This window comes from Pelodiscus sinensis, chromosome 5 (genome assembly GCF_049634645.1).
Source record: "Pelodiscus sinensis isolate JC-2024 chromosome 5, ASM4963464v1, whole genome shotgun sequence".
Lineage (NCBI taxonomy): Eukaryota > Metazoa > Chordata > Testudines > Trionychidae > Pelodiscus > Pelodiscus sinensis.
Genome location: NC_134715.1, coordinates 31229339 through 31251260, shown reverse-complemented (window position 1 = coordinate 31251260; position 21922 = coordinate 31229339). Strand labels below are relative to the sequence as shown.

At 43.0% G+C, this 21922-nt stretch overlaps 2 protein-coding genes across 9 annotated transcripts in view; one reads left to right on the top strand and one right to left on the bottom strand.

The window, feature by feature from the left end:
• Nucleotides 1–7965, bottom strand: part of ALPK1 (alpha kinase 1) — a 91802-nt gene extending 83837 nt beyond the window's left edge. For 3 of the 8 annotated variants that reach the window (XM_025182706.2, XM_006119264.4, XM_075929736.1), the window contains exons 1-2: nucleotides 7807–7965; nucleotides 4842–5104 (exon numbers count right to left, since the gene is read on the bottom strand). The gene's annotated coding sequence lies outside the window, so the exon portion shown is untranslated. The other 5 variants (XM_075929735.1, XM_075929737.1, XM_075929734.1 and 2 more) reach the window with 3 other exon arrangements.
• A 31-nt stretch (nucleotides 7966–7996) lies between these two features.
• Nucleotides 7997–20521, top strand: TIFA (TRAF interacting protein with forkhead associated domain). Its single transcript, XM_006119265.4, has 3 exons — nucleotides 7997–8138; nucleotides 11595–11701; nucleotides 18261–20521. Exon 3 carries the CDS (start codon nucleotides 18281–18283, stop codon nucleotides 18836–18838), a length of 558 nt encoding a protein of 185 aa, XP_006119327.2. The 5' UTR covers nucleotides 7997–8138; nucleotides 11595–11701; nucleotides 18261–18280; the 3' UTR covers nucleotides 18839–20521.
• Nucleotides 20522–21922: the final 1401 nt, after the last annotated feature.

The following is a 21922-nucleotide window of genomic DNA, read 5'->3' as shown; positions in this document are numbered from 1 at the left end:
GACTGAAGTTACAGAGATCCAATAGCAAAGTTAATGTGGGAAAGAAATGCACTCTAAGATGCCAAGCAACTGTATTATTGCAGTAAATGCCAAAGATACGATCCTAAAAACATGAACATACTGGACTCTAGCCCCGGGTTCCTCATGGCATTTCAATCTCTGAAATGCACAAGAGCCCCTGCAGGATAAATCAGGAGTAACTTTATTAACCACAACCTGGTCAATAAAGTTTCCTTAACCTTAAATGAATTGCATTGACCTTAAAAAAAATCCTCCTACACCCAAATGCTTATCAAATAATAAAACATGACAGATAGTAAGATAAAACAGGTTATCAGGCTGGTACTCACCTGACTTTATAGATACCAGTGCCTTACTGAAATCATGTGATCAGATTCAGGAAGATGATCATTCCTTATTATTAGCAACAGCCAATACCACAGAGTTCTTACAAGTTAGTTAAGTTCCAGGAAATGAGGGGAAGACAGAGACATGAAGAACAACACAGACAATAAAAGCATGCATAAAAGTTGCACAATTGTGGATTTTCCCAACCATAGCAGCCTCAGCGTTAGTCTGTAACAAGGTACTTTTTGAAACAAGAACACGCCCATACAAGATTGTTGCACTAAAAGGCTTTCTGGGAAATGTATGACCGAAGGAAAATCACTTCTCACTTTGTTTCTGGTATACCATTTCAAGGTTATTGCATTAAAAGCAATAGCAACATCTACAATTCTCTCTGAAGACTTAAAACAAAACCCCAAACCGTTCACAGCAAATAGTTATATCACATAAGAATCCTTTTAAAAAGAGCATAACCAGAATATCTAGCCAAACACACCTAAAGCAATTATGCACTTTCAAATACATAAGGAAGTGATATACTGTATTATTCATCCATATGGGGTGTAGAATTTGTTGATTTTAATCTAAGTATATGTTTTATACTATTGTAGTATTTATACATATGGAGTCAAATCCTACAAAATTTACACAGGCATAACACTCATTGATTTTAACGGGAATATTACAATAAGTATATATTACACAATTTGGCTCACTTATGTCATACATCACAAACACAGTATTGGAGATGCAAGGCTGTCTAGTATTGAAGGCTAGGATTTAAAAGACCTGGCTCATTCACTGTGGGATCTTGTGAAAGTAACTTACTTCTCTGTATCTCGGTTACTGTATCTGAAATGAATCTTTACTCATAGTTGTAAGGAACCTGGAAACCATTGGATGAAAGATTTTATAAATGTGAACTTTTATTATTACGAAGTAAGTTGGCATCAGGCAGGGCCATCCTTACCTACATACAGAATACACAGCTGTGTAGGGTATCCAAAAAACTGCGGCACCACAGGGGCTTAATGTCCACCCACCCTCCTCTTCCTATTGCTGTTCTGTGGCTCTGCTTCTTCCAGAAAGGATCTAAATCAGTGTTTCTCAACCTTTTTTTTTTTATTCAGTACCCCCAGTACCTACAGTTGTTAGGCACACAAAATGTTTTTCTACCATTGCAACATATTTGTTTAAACAACGTAATCATAGCCAGGCGGGTGATGAAATTTTTGGGTGTAAAAAGTACAAAAACAATAAAGCTATAAAAAACTTAAAACAAAAATTCAGTTTTCTCCAAATTTCAGTTGCATTGACGTACCCCCCCAGACTTCTCTCGAGTACCCTTAAGGGTACTCGTACCATTGGTTGAGAAACACTGATCTAGTTAACTTAAAAATGCTGACTCTATTAGCAGAATATTGAATCTGTGAAAGAGCCATTCAAATGCTAATGAAACCATTTAACAGGCACTTGGCAAGCCAAGTATATAATGTCAGTTTCTGAATTTACTTTTTTAATCTGCAAGACCTGAGTTTAAATTTTGTTTTTAAAAATGTGTCCTTAGTGTGTTACTGAAAATTATAAAATCGCATATCTAAAAATTCATCACCACCCTTTCCGGGCTGCCGTTGGGCCTAGGGATACCAGTTTAATAGTACTGCATAGGGCCCCATAAAGCCTAAGGCCGTCCCTGGCATCAGGACTCAAAATAAAATATCCCTTTTCAATTGAACTTCAGTTGCCAACCAGAAAATTCGATCAGATTCAGCATGTGTTTCTTAAAACTTAAAAAGTTATTTTATTTGCTTTTGGCAAATAAGCTGTAGATGGAAAACCAAAACAGCACACAAAAATAAACCTAAATGTTTCCCTAACAAGTAGAATCTTTAATAATATAAATGTCCAAGAGCATGGGAGAATCATTCTGTATAGAGAAAATTATAATACAAGATTACATCAAGGAAAATGTAATTGTAACCACTCTATGATGGAGCATTTCTCTGCAGCCAAGACATTGGAAAAGTAATAGTGGAGTGTCACCAAAGAAAACTCAAGCTCTAAATACTTTTGACTTTAGGGATTCAACACTGGGCATGTGGGCCAGTGACCAGAATACGTCATTAGGTGCTCAGCTGAAGATGACCTGAGCATGAGAAAAGTGGGCTTGGTCTTTGGCTCACAGATTGAATTCTAAAGGATGGCAAAACACCTGGATCTTGTTTGGAGTTCAGTGCAGTGAAAGCACTTTGGAGGAAACCTCATGTGAAGGTCTGAGCATGGTGTGATTGATGAAAGATACACATAGGGGCTACGTCTAGACTGGCCACAATTTCCGGAAAAGGGATGCAAATCAGGTAAGTCAGCATAGGGAAATCCGTGGGGGATTTAAATATCCCCCGCAGATTTAAATAAACATGTCCGCCGCTTTTTTTCCAGCTTGGGGAAAAGCCGGAAAAAAAGCATCTAGACTGGCGCGATCCTCCGGAATAAAGCCCTTTTCCAGAGGATCTCTTATTCCTACTTTCAAGTTTTTCTAGTCTAGAGCTTTTGCGGAAAAGCATCCATGCCAATCTAGACGCTCTTTTCCGCAAATGCTTTTAACAGAAAACTTTTCTGTTAAAAGCATTTGCGGAAAATAATGCCAGTCTAGACGTAACCATAATGACATACAAACAGATATTTGTGTAAGCTAAAAACTGAAAAGAGTATCCCTTTTCTGTGTTTAGATCACATTAAGGTAATATTTACATATTCTATATATCATGTTAGCCCCTATGATTCTAATACGTACTGGTATAAATAGTTTTATTATTATGCTGTCAGTTGGCATCATGGAGGGCCATCCTTACCCATACGCTGAATACACAGCTGAGTATGGGCACCACAGGGTCTTAGTATCCACCTACCCTCCTCTTCCTATAGCTGTTGTGTTTCAGTCTAGTTTTGTCTGTCTTCGAAGCAAGCTATTAACAAAAAAGGCACAACTGAAAAATTCAGTGCCCTCAGCAGACAGCCAAAATACTTGTCAGTTATGGTAAAATAATAAGTTCGACCTTGTGAATTATGAACAAAGACAGTCCTTGAGGGAGAAGTTGGAGACAATCCTACAAGCACATATAAACAAAACTGGACAAGCCTCTATACAGATCTTAGGTTCAGAGGCCAACTTTGATGGTTACCAGGATTTCAGTAGAAATGCTTGCTACTGTAGTAAGATGAGGACCTGAAACATAAGCCCATGCATCACAGGCCTGGTGTGAGACCTGAGACCCATATAGCAATGGACAAGATTTTGCTAACATAAAGCAAAGTTAGGCTGTGAGCAAGAAGAAGGCCCTGTTTTGTAATATCAGCCCAGTTCTTGCAAAATTCTGAGAAACACTCATACCTAAGAGGTATTAAGCATAGGCCGAGAGCACATTCTAGAAGGGCTATAACAGAACACCTCATGAAGAAAAATCTCAGTACCAATCCCCACCCCCTAGCCCTGCAGTCCCTGTGCTACTCTAGCTCCTGGGCATCTCCTTAGCTACCAACTCCTTACTGCCCTTCCCCTAAGCAGCAGCCTGATCTTCTTTATATAGATCCCGCTGAGGCCTCATTAACCTTAGTTGCCTCAGCTGGGTCTTTGCTTTCAGCCTCTGCTTAGGGCCTGGGTTTTGCCTTTAAAGGGCCAGTGCAGGGCATGCGCCCCGTCACAATCATCATGAGCAATACAAAAAGTTTCACACCTGAAAGAGGGCATGCAATGATTGTTGTGGAAATAGAATTTTAGAATTTACTAACTTTTATGGGTGTGATGGGTTCCAAATCTGGGATGACCCCTGGAACTGCGGTACCAATGAGCCCTCTGACCCACCAGCCTGAGCTCCCTCCCACACTGTGCTGCTGTGACAAACAGCAGACCCACTCTGGGTCTTATACTCCTACCAGCATTCACAGAGGTAGGGACCCATCCAGCTGAAGTGATGTGCAGGAGCCATCATGTGAACCAGCAATAGAGCAGCTACAGCCAAAATAACCACCAGCTTCCCAGGCTACAACCTCAGAGATGAGTCATCCTACCCTGGTCTAAACCCCAACCAGTATATTATCCAGGGCAGGAGTGGCCCTAGATGAGCTGCTGGCAACTGGCGCCCTAAGCAAAACGCGCGATCGGCACCCTGCCTCCAAAGCCCTCAACTGCTGTTTATCTTGGCGCCCTACGTGGCAACCACCTAGTTCGCCTGTATTGATGGGCCGCCACTGATCCAGGGTCTCTCTCCCTCAGTTTGGAGAGGAAATGCAACAGCCTCCTCAGGTAGTATTCCCAAGCACTTCACCGCAAACGGAAATGGTTTAGGTTAAAACATAATAAATGTATTAACTATATAGTTAAGTGATTATAAGTAGCTGCAGACAGTTCAAAGCAGATTAGCTAATAAATAAACACACACACACACTAAGTTTATCTTGGTGAATAGGTTAGATATGAATGAGCAGTTTCTCACCTGGAGAGATGGTAAAAGCAGGTTTGTAAATTCTTAAGGGACCAGCAGCACTCTACAATTTGGAATCCTTCCGTCTTTCACACACAGGACAGAAATCCCTTTAGCCAGGGCCCATCACTTCCCCCATTCAGTCTTTGTTCCTCCTGTATTTCCAGTTGTGTGAGGAGTAAAGAACCACAGATGTCACTTCCTGCCTTATACAGCTTTAGCATAGGGCGGGAACCCTTTTGTCTCACACTCAGTTTGTGGAAAATGCTGATATCCTAAAATGGAATCCAGAGTCATGTTACATACCCTGCCATACCTTGCTGTGTCATAGCAGCCTTTACTTACAGGAATGTTCACCATGTCATGGATAAGCTTCTCCTAAGACCTACAGTTTGCCCTAATGGCTCACTACACTGAATAGCTCCTTCCCCACATGCTGTGCAGTGGGCCATATAACTACATTTGAAATTCAGATACATAGTCAATATTGATAACTTCAAATTAAAAAATGATATGCAAATAGGAAAATCATGTTCAGGAAGTTAGAACTTTTCCAATTAGCTATGTTAGATGTCTGGTTAATTGGATAATAGTGTAACTGCATCAAAATTTTAGCAGTTACATGACTATTTGATATTTGACTGGTCCCACTACCACGGAGCCCCCTGCTACCCTGCATTGCTATCTTTGATAACAGAAGCAGCAGCATGAGGTGGCAGCAGCCCCTGTCTGCAGAGGGTCTGAGCTTCCTCTGGATAGGAATTCTGTTGGCATAACCACAGAGCAGCTTCTGTCCACAGGGGCCTGTGCCCACCGCAGACAGAAGATGCTCCGCAGCAGCCTCCCGTCACCCCCACCGTGCTGCTACTTCTGATGGGGAATAGGGATGTTAAATTTTGATTAATTAACTCATCAAATAATTTATGGGATTTCCATCAACTACTCGATTAGTCGATAAGAACTTCCATGTTCTGCCTTTGAAATGTACAAAGATTGAAATGTTCAAAGATTGAAACAGTGCGTGGAGCCCAGGGCTGGCCCCACACTCCTTCTGGTGCTTCCTCTTTGAAATGTACAACAGCCCCAGAAGGTCTCTTGTATATTTCAAAGGTGGCTGCGGCTGTGCTCCTGCTCCATCCCATGGAACTAGAGCAGGAGGGGAATTGGCTTTTAAGCCGGCTCCTTCCAGCACCTTGTCCTCTTCCCCCCACTTACTGCCTCTTTGTGATAGAGGCAGCAAGGGAGAGTGAGCGACTAATTGCTGAGTGTGTCAACTATCCAATAAGCTTTTGCTTATCGGATAGTTGACTCGTCACTTACATTCCTAATGGGGGGAGGGCAGGGGCTCCTGTCCCTCCACCTGCGGTCTCTGTGGGAGGCAGCAAGGGGGGGGGGGGCAGGTGGCTTAAAAGCCAGCTCCACATGCGTATAGCTCCCATCTGCTCCCCGCGTGTTGGTGTGGGGGCAGGTAGCTCCGTGGGATCTGGTGCTCATGGGGAGCCAACTTAAAATCCAGCTCCCCACAGGCACCAGATCCCGACTCTGCCGGCCTTCTCGCTGCCTCTGATACAGAGGCAGCAAGGGGGGCAGTGTGAGTACATCTTACATGACCTATTTTGCATAAAATGCATTATTATACTATACTCGTATCATAATGATATCACAGTGAAGAATATGGGGGCCACTGTCACAATGGGTTCATGATCTTAACCATATTTTTTTAAATAATTCCTTCTCCTCAGTGAACAACTGTATGCAGCAGCTACCTATGACAATAGTGTCCTGTCTCACACTGCACTGCTAAATGTACAGGTCTTTTGGTCAATTTAGTTGGGCAATTCATTTGATCTAACCTGCCCACTTTACGTCCTATTTTAGAACATAACTGTATTGCTTAGTAACACTGACATTTATTGTGCATATCATATTATGGGGAGATCGATTTTTTTTATTTAGAAACACACTGGGGGAGGGAGAGAAGGAAGGTTAATAACCGGGGAAAATACACTTGAGAACTAGTGAAGTGTTTTTCAATGTAGAATGACATTCAAAATCAATTAACTAACCATTTGACTCAGCCTGTTTTGCGGCCTAGATTTTACTCACGAAAGTTCACAATCCTATATCTTTGTTGGTTTCTAAGGTGCCATAGGACTGCTCATTTTTACAAATGTTTGTAACTAAAATGTTTAGAATAGGCTACAGAGAGCTGCTTACACTAACCTCTCTTATAATACAACTAACTTTGGAGAGGGCTGTGTGGGAGCAAAATAAGATTTTGCTCAAAATAAATCGTCCATGGCAGAGAAAGAGGGCTATGGTAATTTTAAGAAAACGTTTTTCTTACACTGGTAGATTGCAAATAATTTGTAGTGATACACATATATAAATGCTGCCTTGCACAGATCCAGTACAAGAACCCAGACAGAAACAATCTGCAGACTATAACTCAAACTATTGCAAAATATTGTTCTAGTGCCCTCCAAGAGGTTCTCCACACTTCCTTCTTTGACTTTAATCACTGTCACGTTCATTGGCACCCTCTACAAGAGAAATCAGTTTGAATTAATATGATGATTACATGGACATTGCCAATCAATGTGGGAATTAATCTAACTTTTTAAAAGGCAGTCTCAGACACTATTTCTGCCTTGAGTCTTCCCCCTCCCCTGACCATTTCTGGTTTTTTTTTCCAAATCTCTTTTTCTTTTCTATTCTATTAAAATGTTTCGCAGCTCTGTTGCTACGTGTAAAGCCCACTACGGTAGCCCAGGAAAAAAGACCGACTGTACGAGTTGACAAATCAAACGGTAGATTTGGTCACACACACACACACAAAGTTAAATGCTAAATACACAAACTTCAAACACTAGACTAGGGAAGCTCTAGCAATCAGCAGGCGTTGATCCCAACGCTCAGAGGGTTACACCATCCAGCAACCTTGTTTTTTCTAAGCTCCTGGCCTCCCTTTACTTACTCGATGATTTCTGATGACGGCCGAAGAGCAGCAGCCGGTGCAGGAGGGTTTGTTTTGGTGACCACCCTCCAGGAAACGCTGCAGCAGCGACTCCAGGGCTGCGAACTACAAGTCCCAGCGCGCAGCTGCTCCCCTCCCGCCACAGCCGGCAAAGGGTGGGCAGGGACTGGGGAAATCCTGCCCTCCGGCTGCCCCGCACTAAAAAGCTCCGGCGCTTACGCCGAGCCCAGAGAGGAGAAAGCTCGAGGCGCGGGACAGGCTCCTTGAGCGCCTCCTGCCGCCCCGATCCGCGCTTGGCTCTCGCCCCGCGGCTGGCTGGATGCCTTGGAGAGGTGAGGGCGCACAGCTGGCTGAGGGTTCCGTGGGCAGGGGACGCAGGGACTGGAGTGTGTGTCGCGGGGGATCAGTGGGGATGGGCTGATTTGAGGGCGCAAGGGGCGCTGAGTTTCCGCTGCTCGGGCGGGAGTTTCGCTGCTAGCGGTAGGCGCTGGGCTGGGGATAAGGCGGGGGTCTCCCCGCTAGCCTGGCTGGCCCGAGGCGTGGCGCAGCTGCTGGTTCAAAACAGCGCAAGCCGCACAGCCAGACGTCGGCGCGTTTCCCTTTGGCTGCGCAGTGAGCGGTAGCTGGCTGGCCCCCAAGCGGCTGGGGGTTTTCCCAGCGGCAGGGAGAGAGAGGAACTTCCCGCTAGCAAAGAGCCAGGGCCAGAGCACCTTTTCACTGCTATTGCCACTGCCCGCGAGGGGCATCTTCCTAGAGATTTGCGTGGGTCTGTGCATCTCTCTGCTGCCATCAAGTTATTGTAGCTCCCCCTTTTTTGGGGTGGGGTGGGAGATGCCTCCTCCTGCAAAAGATCCATGTCGACCCATCTGGGTGTGCAGTGTTGGAGGGGTACCTCTACAGCCCCTGAAGCAAAATGCAGGACAATGTAGCACTTTAAAGACTAACAAGATGGTTTATTAGATGATGAGCTTTCGTGGGCCAGATCCACTTCCTCAGATCAAATAGTGGAAGAAAGTAGTCACAACCATATATACCAAAGGATACAATTAAAAAAAATGAACAAATATGAAAAGGACAAATCACATCGCAGAACAGAAGGGGGATGCGGGGGGGTGGAAGGGGGAGGAAGGAAGGTAAGTGTCTGTGAATTGCTGATATTAAAGGTAGGGAGAGTGGGATGTTTGTGAGTTAATGGTATTACAGGTGATAATTGGGGAAACTGTCTTGGTAATGGGTGAGAAAGTTCTACAGCCCCTCGCTGCAGTGGGTGGAGGCAGTGGGAGTTGTGCCATTGTCTTCCATAGGAGGAGGTGGATCAAGCCTTGATCTGTCAGCATCTTGGCCGTGTCTGTAAGAGCTTGCTGCACTGGCACCGTTCAGTAAATTTACCCTTCACAAAAAAGCGAGGAAGGAATAAGCAGAGCAAGATCTGTTAGGGAAAAGTATTTTATTTAGTATCAGTTTCCAGGCATTAGGGGAAATTCTGCTCCTGAGAGCTCAGCTAGAAATTCCCTTCTAGTCAATGAGTCACAAGGGTGCATTTGAGGATGGAATGCGGCCATCCGTCTACACTCATCTGAAGATGTCATATAGAATCTGAATTTACAGTGTTTATGCTGAGGAAATCATTTATAAAAGGAGCATGCAAGCATGTATTGTAGCCTCTATTGGGAATTGGCATATTGCAAAGGGGCGGTGGGGAAGGAGGGAGGAAACAGACATGATGGTTTAGAGGAAGGATATAAGAGTAGTGAAATAGTTGACTACTCGCATTTCCCCATCCCTTGCTGCCTCTATATCAGAGGCAACAAGGAGGGGGGCACGTAGCAGGAGCCAGTGCTGGGAGGAACCGGCTTAAAAGCTGGTTCCCCCCAGCACTGTCTCCATAGTGCAAAGGGGAGTACGGACAGGGGAAGCAGAGGCACAGTGGGATCCTAACTGCTGCGCCTCTGCCTTTGACATGCCCCTCCCCGCTTATCAACTAATCAAGTAGTCAATGAAATATCCATTAGCTGATTAATCAAAATTTAACATCCCTAATTTAAACAAGTTTGTTCCTTTTCTAAGTTTTATCAGAATTGCTTTCAAAGCAGTTATATGATTAGTATTTTCACATTTGTAATCTGGCTTTGAGAGCCGATATTTGTGATGGTGGAGTCCTGACTAGGGATGTTAAAGTGTAATTGTGCACATGGTTACATGCAGGTTCCCAATATATGCAGGAAGCCGGCTTGAAAGCCTGTCTCCCCCTCCCCGCGCATGGAACCACTGAACTTTTCAGCGTGTTTAAACACATTTTAACATCCCTGGTCCTGACAGCTATCTTACTCTGTCCAATGATGATCACCATTTGGCTGCATGTGTGTGCTGCCCCATCATATAGAATCCAAATTTACAGTGTTTATGGTGAAGAAAGTATTTATAAAATGAGCATGCAAACATTTATTTTAGCCTCTATTGGCTCTGTGCAGACAGTACAGCAGACTCTGAAAGAGCCCCAAAAGGTCACAAAATCAAATAAGGATTGAAGGCATCAGCTAGGTTTATTGTCAAAAGAAATACGGTAATAGTTTTTAGCAGACTGTACTGAAGTACTACAGGTATGTACCCCCTGACAATGGACTCAGTGGACTATTCTGCTGCCCCCTTGTCCGGACAAAGACAGCCCCTCCAAGACCAAGCCTTATATACAGGAACAAACATTTACACATCACTATCAGGTTGCCATTCTCTCACGCTACCTAGATACCACCCATTACTTTATACCTGGTGGTTTGATCAAAACATCTCTATCCATCATGCTGTCATTTTAGACCCTGTCCTGAACCTGGGTTGATATGTCTCTATTGTCTGTGAGGAGTGTGGTGATACTAAGATGTTTCTTAATGAGAAACATCCCTCTAGAATGTGTGTACAGCCTGTGCCTAGTACCAATTAGTGTTTCTAAACCACCATGCTAAGTTCTGTGAGCAGACAGTCTCTTGCTCACAGCTTAATTTTGCTTTATATTAGCAAAGTCTTGACCATGTTTGGCTAGGCCTCAAACCAAGCCTGTGCCTTATCTTAGACTCTGATCTAACTAAATCCCCTCCCCCCAATTTGTTTTTTATGAGGAGGATGTTTACCAACCATCCAAAAAAGCATTATGCATGGACTGAAGGTGACCCAGACGGCTGACCATTATTATGAGGACACCTTACTTTACATTCACATCCCAGCAGTCCCTTAGTCTACACATACATATGACAATCTTATAAAATTTATTTTACATAAGAAGGATAGACTAGGTCAGACCAAAAGTCTATCTAGCCAGTATCCTGTCTTCCAACACTGGCCAATGCCAGATGCTCCAGCAGGAGTGAACAGAAACAGATAAGTGATTCCTCTGCTGTCATCCATTTCCAGCCCTCACAAACAGAGGCTAGGGACACCATTCCTATCTGGCTAATAAGTATGATGGATTTAACCTCCATGAATTTATCTAGTTCTTTTTGTAAACCCTGTTAAAGTCCTGGTATTCCCAACATCAGTTTTCCAAGTTGGTATTGTGTTTTAGCCCTTGTGGTACTGGAGATAAAAATACACTCCTATTATGGCCGTTGCAATTGCCATCCATGTCATTATTAGTAATGAGCAAAGTGTTTTGAAATATCTGTACTGGGATAGGTACCCTTATATAGCATCCCACAGTGCTATGTATATGAGAAGTAAAACAGACACTTGGTGTAGTGACATTACAAATGGAGGCCTAATATATAGTTGTCTTGTAATGTCCATTTATGTTACAGGCTTTACTTCTGGTTTTCATCCTCTGGGATAAGCTTTGCTGGACAGGAAACAGGAACAGCTAGCTTTTCTGATCCATTGATAGCAGTGCTCTGTGATACACCAGGAGGTAATGTAGATCCAATTGTTTCTTATCGATGTGTCTTCCAGATAATCTACTGTATGGACGGTAACCAATTTATCAAATATTGCTGGGTCAGGATGTAGTATTGGTATCCAGACACTGAACAATTTTGTTTAGAACAACATATGCCTTATTTAGGATGCAGTATCACTGATCCAAATTATTACGGATACTAACAGAGAATATGTAGTTCTCTGCAACTTAATTTTTTTTTAAACCAGCTTTCCGTGAGGTATTGCTCTCTTTTGCTGAACCCTGGGTTTGAGCAAAAGAGTTAGTAACAAGCTTTTTAGAGTTAACTTTCTTGTGATACCAATTACACTTTTGTTAACTGTTTAGAAGTACAAATGTTAACAACCACTGTTTCCATTTAACATAACGTAACACAGTGTATAAAATTAACCCAAATATACTGTTAAACCAAAATAAAATTTTAAATACAAGTTTATGCAGATTTTTTCAGGGTATTAAACTGTGTTGTGTTTGGAAGTCTACAGTGAAACTGGTTGGAACATTTGTTCCTAGAAATTTTCTTTTCTAGGATGGGTGTATGGGCAGCAAAAGATCCACATAAGTTTCCATGCATGGTGATGTTGTCAGTGCCCTAAGTAAACTGTATGGATTTTTTGCTGACGGATTTTTGTTAGGCATGTGAGGGGAAGTGAAACAAGTATGCACATTCCAAAAGTGAAAATGATATCCAAGGTTCAACACTGTAATCCTAATGCAATGTAGTCCTCCCTTTAAAGGCTGGGGGCTTTTGGCTTCCATCGGAACTTGGCCTCAACTGGGAAGAGTTTAGATAAGTGTGTACTTCCATGCAAAATTCAACATCCATATCATAATACCCAGTACAGTGGCACTTGTGGAAAAGATTTTACTTCCATTTCAGCCCTGTCTGATCTTCATGATGTCCACTTAATACTTAGGAACTGCCTTCTCTGTCGGAGAGAGCTTTCTGACATCCCCTTATTCTTCCTTCGCCCTTTAACAGAAGTGATCACTTATAAAAGTTCACATGCATCATTTTGAACAATGCACATGGCCTATATTGGTATGTCACATTCACAACATCCTGCAAATTTTTCTGAATACGCTCCCAGCTCTGATAACCAAAAGACAGTTAGCGTTACAGGTTGAACCCCTCTCGTCTGCACTGTTTGGTCTGGCAACATCCATGTTCTGCACAATTTTAGTTAGCCAGCTGTCCACTTATCATTGGTGTGGACAGGTTTCCTACAGTCTCAAAAAGCTTGTTTACAGCCATCAGTTCTAACTCAGTTTTTTGTCTATTATTTAACTCTAATTTGCCCCTAAACATTTTCTAAGAGCCCAGTAAGCAGTGGAAGTGTTGGTAGTGCTGCTAGAGAATATTGACCTCCCGTGGTTTGGCAAATTCTCTGGTTCAGCACTGGTTAGGTCCCAAGAGTGCCGGATTAGAGAGGTTCAACCTGTATCGATGAACTTCAGGCTGATTTAGGCGTAGACTAATGAAATACAGAGTTTTCCACTTGAAAATTACAGGTTCAGATCTGTTCCAGGGTCGGGCATGACCGAAAGTTGTTAAATTCCGTAGGCTAGTTTGACGCCTTTATAAAATGATTTAATGCCCCATTAAATCACAAAAAACCCTCTGAACTAAGAACTGAATGGGTACTCTCTCCACACTCAGATGGTCCCAACCAACCAGAGCAAGCTGAGGGATAAGAATGGTACTGCTACTGCCTAAGCAGTACCAGTTTTATGGATATACAGAAGGGATTTCTCTCCTGGGCTGTTAGTTCAGCACTTCTCATCAAATCAGATCACTTTAGAAAGAACTATAATTGGCTACTGGTAGTTTATTTATAATTTTACCTACAATCAACTACATAAGTTTAAGATGAACTGGGGAAAAGTAGAATTATTTACAAGCGAGTTACAAACTGCCTAAACATCTTATTCTACTTGAAATTAATTTGTTCCTTAACATTTAGGCTTTGCTTACATCAGCTAGGAAAGCCATATTCACATAACTTTACTTAAACATGAGTTGCTAATGTTATTTCCCCGGCCAGATTTTTCTAACACTGAAATGGGAAGGGTTCTGTGCCTGAGCTATTGCTTTGGAAGTAAAAGCATTGTGCCCTGTTTTGGATATCCATCAAGGAAGGAAAATAATTGTACACGTCTTGTAATTTGTATGATCTCTGTATATACTGGCATCACAGAAAAGTTTCATAGTACCAGTAATTGATTCTTTATGTCTTTATAGATTACAGTTGTGCAATCTTATCCTTGGAAAGGCAATCGTATGTCAGAGTCCATGTCATAATGATACTTCATGTAGCAATAAAACACAATAGACTGAACTGTAAACTGCTTTTTAATGACTCAGATGCAGTGAATAGCATTAATAATACACCTCATAGTTAAATTTATATTCTATCAGTTAAGTGACAGCTTGGATACACAAGGAAATATTGTTTCGTACAATGCACAATTAGCCTGTGGTATTCAAGATATGTGGTCAAGAGCTAAATAGGATATTTATGTGGACAAAAACACTACAGAATGGATTAAAAAAACCCAAGAAATTTTAAAAGGGATATTCCTCTCCACCTGCGGCAGCTGATTACTAATGGGTTTAGGAAGATTTTTTCCCCTTCTGGACAGACTTTCATAACTGCAGTTTTTCCTGCATCTTTCTTTGAAGCAACTAGGGTATGTCTACACTGCATGGCTATTTTGGTATCCCAAAATAGCTACCCCGCATCTACACAAGCCACCCATTATTTTGAAATATTTTTCGAAATACCTGGTGAGGTATTTTGTCACCCCGGTAAATCTTGTTGCATGAGGGATAAGTGATGGCTCAAAATAGCACGTTATTTTGAAATTTGGCACCTTGTAGACACGTAGCACAAATTGCATATCTTATTTTGAGTATAGGGTGCTGTATTGATGCACCCGTAGTGAAATAGTGCTGGCCACAGTTAGAAACAGGATATTGGCATGCTGCAGGTTGGCAAATCCTATACCCCATTTTTGTTGGGGAAAGCAGGGGAATTTTCACATCCACTTTACATTCATTTTTTTTATCTGTAATATTTTACATACAGCAGCTACTCCTTGGTGAGATTTCTAACGATAAAGTTTGTGTCAGTGGGTGGTTCCAAAAGCTAATGTTGGAGCTTCTATTTGACTGTTGTACCCTGGATAAATACTAGGGATGTCAATGGGTAGCCCACTACATGATTAACTGATAAGCCTTAGCTCAGTATTTCGCAACCTTTAAAAAAAAAAAAAAATCAAGTACCCCTTCCACCCCCCCCCAAAAAAGTACCTCCAGTACCTTCAGTTTTCAGACGCACACATTTTTTTTTCTACAGTTGCAACACTTTTGTTTAAACGACTTAATTGTAGTTGGGCGGACGATGAAATTTTTGGGTGTAAAAAGTACAAAGATAATAAAACGCTGTAAAACTTAAAAACAAAAATTCAGTTTTCTTCAAATGTCAGTTGTGTTGACGTACCCCTCCAGACTTCTCGAGTACCCCTAAGGATACTTGTACCACTGGTTGAGAAACACTGCCTTAGCTTATTGGTTCATCTTATTGACCACATGCACTAGCAATGTAATACTGTAGCTGATTAACCAATAAGCAAAAGTTTATAGGCTAATGCTATAGACTACATGCATTTTACCCTTCCGTGCTCTGCCAGAAATTTTTTTTAGTCCTGGCTTCATTTGAAGTGTAGCCAACTGTAGCTTTTCATTTAAAGTGTATTAGGAGCCATGCAGGCAGGCAGCCTGGCTCAGTTCTGGCTGGCACCATGTCCAGGAGCTCAGACCCCCCACCCCCTTCCTGGACAGGGTCTGTTGCCATCCTGCGCTGCTGCCTCTGTATCAGAGGCGGCAGCAGCACAGGGCAACAGGCAGCTGGTCTGTGAGGGGAACTGGGTTTTAAACCAACTCCCTTTGTGGACCAGCTCCTGCCTGGCACCCCACGCTGCTGCCTCTGATACAGAGGCAGCAGTGCGGAGTGGCAGGTGACTCCTTGGGAGTGGGGCTGAAGCACATTGGCTGCCAGTCCCACCACCAGGCACTGTAGAATACTTGAGTAACTGATACGAATTCATGAGGTTAATCAACTATTCAATTAACCAATGTTTAACATCCCTAACACATATTCCCCACACCCTCTTGCTACCTCTATATCACAGGCAGCAAGGGGGGGGGCAGTGGGAACTGGTGCCCATGAGGAGCTGGCTTTAAGCAGACTTTCCATGAGTACCAGATCTTGCCTGCCTCCCCCGCCCCCCATCACCCCCGTGCGCTGCTGCCTCTGATGGAGAGGCAGAAGTGCGGAGGATGAGGGGGACAGGCTGGAGTCGATACACGCAGGGGGCTGGTTTTCAAGCAGGCTCCCCACACATTCCATCTCTGCCCCCTCCACACCCACTGCAGCAGCCTCTGTCTGTGGGGAGCTCAGAGCCCCATAGACAAGGGCTGCTGCCACCCTGCACTGCTGCCTCTGTATCAGAGGAAGCAGCATGAGGCGGCAGGAAGCCAGTCTGCACAGTTTTTAAACTGGCTTCCCTCACGGACCGGCTCTCACCTGCCACCCCACGGAGCTGCCTCCAATCCAGCAGCACAGTGTGGCAGGGGGCTCTCTGGGGGCGGGGCCAGGAGCATACTGGCTGCCGGCCCCGCCACCAGGGACTATCGAATAGTTGTGTAACTGATAAGATTTCATGCGGTTACACAACTATTCAGTTGCACTATATCCAACATCCCTAATAAAGAAAGAGGCAGCCTGCCAATGGGGGATGCATGAGGGAGGAGAGGATGGTCAAAGGGGCAATTGCCCAGGGCCTGGGCAATTTAAAAAAGGCCTGGGGCCTCCTGGCTGCTGCCACTGACAGCACAGCAGGGCTAGGCAGGCCTCCTGCCCACCCTTGTTCTGCAACACTCCTGGAAATAGCTACACATCCCTGCAGTGCTCGGGGGAGGGGAATGTACTGCCCTACCCTGAGTGCTGACTCCACAGCTCCCATTGGCTGGGAGCTGCAGCATGGTGCCTTCAGGCATCAGTACACAGAGACTCCCTGGACCCCTTTGCCTAGGAGCTGCTGCCAGAGGGCTGTGCTGGTCATTTTTTATGCCTCCTGCACCCGACATGCACGCCAACTCCCTTCCCCATTCTAGAGCCTGTATCCAAACACCCCCCCAAAACCTGCTGCCCAAGGGACCTGTCCAGTGTCTCATTGATTAGCTGGAGTACAACATCTTCAAAACAGGAGACTGAGGGAACCTGATAGCAGAATGTCCCATAGCTTAGTAGTTAATAGGGTTGTCCAATTTGGTAGGTGCTTTCAGCACATGACTTAACCTTCAATTAAAGATTAATCTATAATTCCTGGAGACACCAGAAGAGTTAGCAACTCTAGTGGTTAGAGAGCTGTTCGAATCCTCTCCCTATTTTCTTGGGAGAAGAGGGGAATTGAACCAGGGTTTCCCATATCGCAGGCAAACTGTACTTGTAAAGGTTACTTGTCACATTTTATTTTGTCAAAAGAATGATACACAGTGATATATAATATTCAGAGTCATTAACAAGTACTATATAATAGCTCCAATATGGGTCTTTGAAGTCTACACAACAAGGCTGTGTCTACACTGCACTCCTTTTCCGGAAAAGGGATGCAGATGAGACAAGTCAGAATTGCAAATGAAGCGGGGGATTTTAAGAGGAATAAGGGACCTTTCAGAAAAGACTTTATTTTCTGAAAGATCCCCGTCTAGACTGGCGCTTTTCTCTGGCAAAGCCCCGAGCCGGAAAAAAGCGGCAGCCATGTTTATACAAATGAAGCGGGGGATATTTAAATCCCCTGCTTCATTTGCAATTCCAACTTGTCTCATCTGCATCCCTTTTCCGGAAAAGGGGTGCAGTGTAGACACAGCCCAAGTGATTAGGCGTCTAATGATGCATCACCAAAATGTTTCTTCAGAGGAGAATCTATTTAGTAATACACCTGTAATAGGGGAAGAACTAATTCATATTTGCATAGTTTTTTGCAAAAAATCGTAAACATTTACAAAGATTCCTTGATATTTTTAACACTTGTATGCAGTGTTTTAGACATGTTAGTCTCACGAGGTTAGAGAGACAAGATGGGTGAGGTAATTTTATTGGACTAATTTCTGTTCATGAGAGACAAACTTTTGCTCTTACACGGAAGTTGGTCCAATAAAATATATTATCTTACTTACCTTGTCTCTGTACTTATCCTCATTTTACATATGGAAAACTAAAGCACAGAGAGGCTTTTGACCCATCTAGAGCCACATAAATTAGTGGCAAAACTAGGAATAAAATTACTCTCAATCCTGAAATCTAGCTGCTAGACCATATTTATTGCCAGTGGTTCTCTGCAAAATAAGTACAAATTAATTGATCAGAGGTATGTTAAGTTCTTTAAATTATTCCAGTTCTAGGTTGATTTGGGGGGGGGGGGGGGAGGCATTTCAGTAATTCCACGATTTCATTCTTTCTTGTAGTACTGAGAAGGATCACCATCATGACCTCCTTGGAAGAGCTGGAAACTGAAGAGACAGTGACTTGTCTCCATATAACTTTGTACCATCCTCGCCAAGAAGAAAAGCAGATATTTCGCAACTTAAACTTCCTCAAGCGAGAGCAGCTCAGGGCAGATGAGGTGGCAAAGTTTGGCCGAGATACTAACATCTGCCATTACAATTTAATGGATTCCCGTGTTTCCCGGGTTCAATTTGCCCTGCAGTTTTTCAGGCAACTCAACAACTCAGAACTTGGTTTTGAGATAAAGAACATGAGCAAGAGGAGCAAGCTTATTGTAGACAATCTGGAACTGGACTACTTAAACAAAGTTGACCTGCCTCATAAATGCCTCATTCGCTTTGGAGACTACCAACTCTTAATACAAAGACAAGATGGGGAATCAGTAGATTATTTTGAGACTCGCTTTGAGTTGGCCCAAGATTCACTTTTGCAAGAGAGACATCTGCCTTTAATGCAGCCCATACCCGAGTCTGGCATTTCTCCTTCACTCAATTCCCAAGGAGTAAAGCCAATAGAAATTGATGAAAATGATGTATGATAGCGGGGAGAAGGTTGTTAAGCATCCAATACCTAATCCGAATTTTAGAGGACCAAATCTTATTTCCTCAGCCCACTGCATTTGTCTGGCTTTCCATAGTTGCCACTGCTGTGTTATGTATTCTTCTCTTCTTAAGTACTCTCTCTGTTCAAAAATATCGGAAAGTATTCATTTTCAGTGTCGTTAAATAAAGATGCTGCAGATCTAATGTCCATTCTGTCTCCTCCCTCCACTGTCTGTTGGAAACCCCAGTCAGAGTTAGTGAGTCTTTGCAGGGGCATAAAGGACTGGGGCTAAAGGGTCCTAAGGTCTTTCAGGCAGGATGTATCTGCCCTATAATGCCCCTATTTGGCCAGATGTTCTGTAGATGTTCCTTGCTTCACTTTCTGCAAGTGGGCTATCAGAAAATTAAATGAGACTTTAGGGAATAGCATCCGTCTGAGGGGTCTAGTTTATCAACCAGATGGCCAATGAAAAAGCATCCAAACCTTCACCCCACTGTATTACCTGGATGATAGTAGGGATGTTAAAGTGTAACCCTCAATTACATACTGCTTCCCCTCCTCCTCTGTGCGTGTAACGGTTGAAATTTTCAACTGTTACATGTTTACTTTACAACTATCTCTTAGGGATGTTAAAATGCGGTAATTTATCCATCCTGCCAATCCATCCCGCCAGTCTTCTCCAGCAGTTCTCTCCATTCAGGCTTCTTGCCACTATCTGCAAAGCATCCTTTGCCCAGAGTAAGATCTGTCAGCTGCAGCACTTCTCTGTAGCAACAGGTAGTTTGACAATATTCCCTGTGTCTGAGTACACCTAGACTCCTGGCAATGGTAAGCTATCCTCAGAAGCTTCCTGTTTTTAGGAACCCCCTTCTAAACTTTTTGTTCTGGTGAACCTCTGGTCTGTGGAAACCTCCTCAGCTGAGGGTTTGATAACCCTTTGTCAGGCTCATTAGCTGTCAACTATGCACATGAAGGTTTCATTACCTCTAGGTGCATTGGAGTTGATTTGTTCTACCTTTCAGGTGTTTGTCACAGGTTGGCTGATCTCTGACTCTCCTGATACTAATATTGAGTCCCCTCCCCCCCCCCCCCCACTAATATTGAGTCTCTTTTTTTAATTTTTATTTAATTATCTATCTAAAATACAATGAAAAGTTTTGGTTTTATAAATAAACCACACATAGCCAGGATTAATATACAAACTTGTTATATGGTAGTGATAGAAATGTAGCCGTGTTAGTCTGGTGTAGCTAAAACAAAATACAGGACTATGTAGCACTTTAAAGACTAACAAGATGGTTTATTAGATGATGGTTTATAAGCTCATCATCTAATAAACCATCTTGTTAGTCTTTAAAGTGCTACATAGTCCTGTATTTTGTTATATGGTGTGATCTATTTTGGTGCAGAAGTGCAATCTGTATTCAGAGTGAGATCCATTTTCAACCTTAACTTCGCTGTTAGGGTTGAAAATGAAACACGGAAAGTTTTTTAATCCTACTTTGTGAAAGTGGAGCTATTTTGTTGGTATATTTAGCATAAAAAACATTATTTTTCTTCTAATCTTAATGTGAACAGAATACATTGTAATAAAATGTTATATATTCAAAGATGTGAGTGTAAATAAAATAATGTGAATTTGCAGTTCATGTTTTATTAAAAATGCTTGCACACCTTATATTATTTTGTCCTCTTGTATGGTTATATCGTGTAGCACAATTACACGATAAATTATTCTGAGAGATCCCAAGATTTATAGGCAATTATTCAGCATCTGAAAAGAAATGTTTCACAATTGGTGCTGAGTATTACTCCAAGATCATGGTTTCAGATTAACAGAAGAGCGCCTGCAATAATGTAGACTGGATACCTACAATAACATTAGCTGCTTAGGTGTACAATATTTACCCCATTTAAAAAATTTAATTCACCCAGAGTGTGTAATCCTCTGCCTAACAGCTGCTTCTCTCTTACCCCACAAAACTCAGGGTTCTGGCTCTACTCAGTTCCAATTTAGTTATGCCCATGAGACCTCCATCAGGTTGTTCTCCTCCTGTAACAAACTCTGAGTCTCCTCACAAGCAAAGAATTGTCAGAACCCAGGTCTCCCCCAGCCCCCTGCCTCTGTATCCCAAGCATATCCTCTGTGCCTGGGGAAGTTTCCTGCATTGGTGTCTTTCATTCCAATCCTATCCTCGCTTCTACCTTAGCTGGCCCAGAGGGACTGCAGGGTAACATTGAGTAGGACCCAGAACGTGGATACCGAATAATACGAGGTGTGGGTTTGTTTAGAATGACTGCATGCTCTCACTTCAGATACAACTTTCAGGTAAAAGCACATGTTTGGTGCCAAGAAGCAGTCTTTGTTAGAACTGGGCCCTGATCACTGTTCTTTCAAGTGTGCTTCAGTTTTTACTCAATGACGGATAACGTTGAGATACATTCCTAACTTTTAACGGGGTTGAATGAAACATCTAAAGCATAGGTTCCCACACTGGGGGGGCACGCCCCCCTGGGGGTAGGTGAAGAAATTCCAGGGGAGGCATGAGGTGACCCAGACCCCCCTCCAGCAATTGCCCCCCAAGAAAAAGCCTGGTCCGTCCGGTAAAAAAATTCAGAAAATAACCTGTGAAATGTCCAGTATTTTCTGTTTTTCCTGGCTCGGGCATCCGCTGGAACACAGGCAGCTCGGGCTGCCTGGGGCGCAGGAAGGATGGAGTGTCCCAGGAAGACTTCAAAATGGCCATCTTAAAAGGGCAATGCCTGCTCTTCTCTTAAAAGGGAAACCTTTTTTGGGGGTTTAACAAGTTTTGCTGATATTTTTTGGGGGGGGGGGGTGAAGGTTTCTCAAAAAAAAAATCAAAGAGGGGGCATGATGCTGAAAAGTTTGAGAACCACTGATCTAAAGGATTTTGGAAGCAAGAGTGCTGGAAATCATAGCAATGCTAACTCTATGTTCCAAGAAAAGCTGATAGAGATACTTTTAGGATTACGCTGGATTGGCTGGCTGGGGAGTATCACTCAGCACTAAACTGAAGATAAAGTGAAACCTAGCACTTCTATTGTTTCAGTTTCTCAC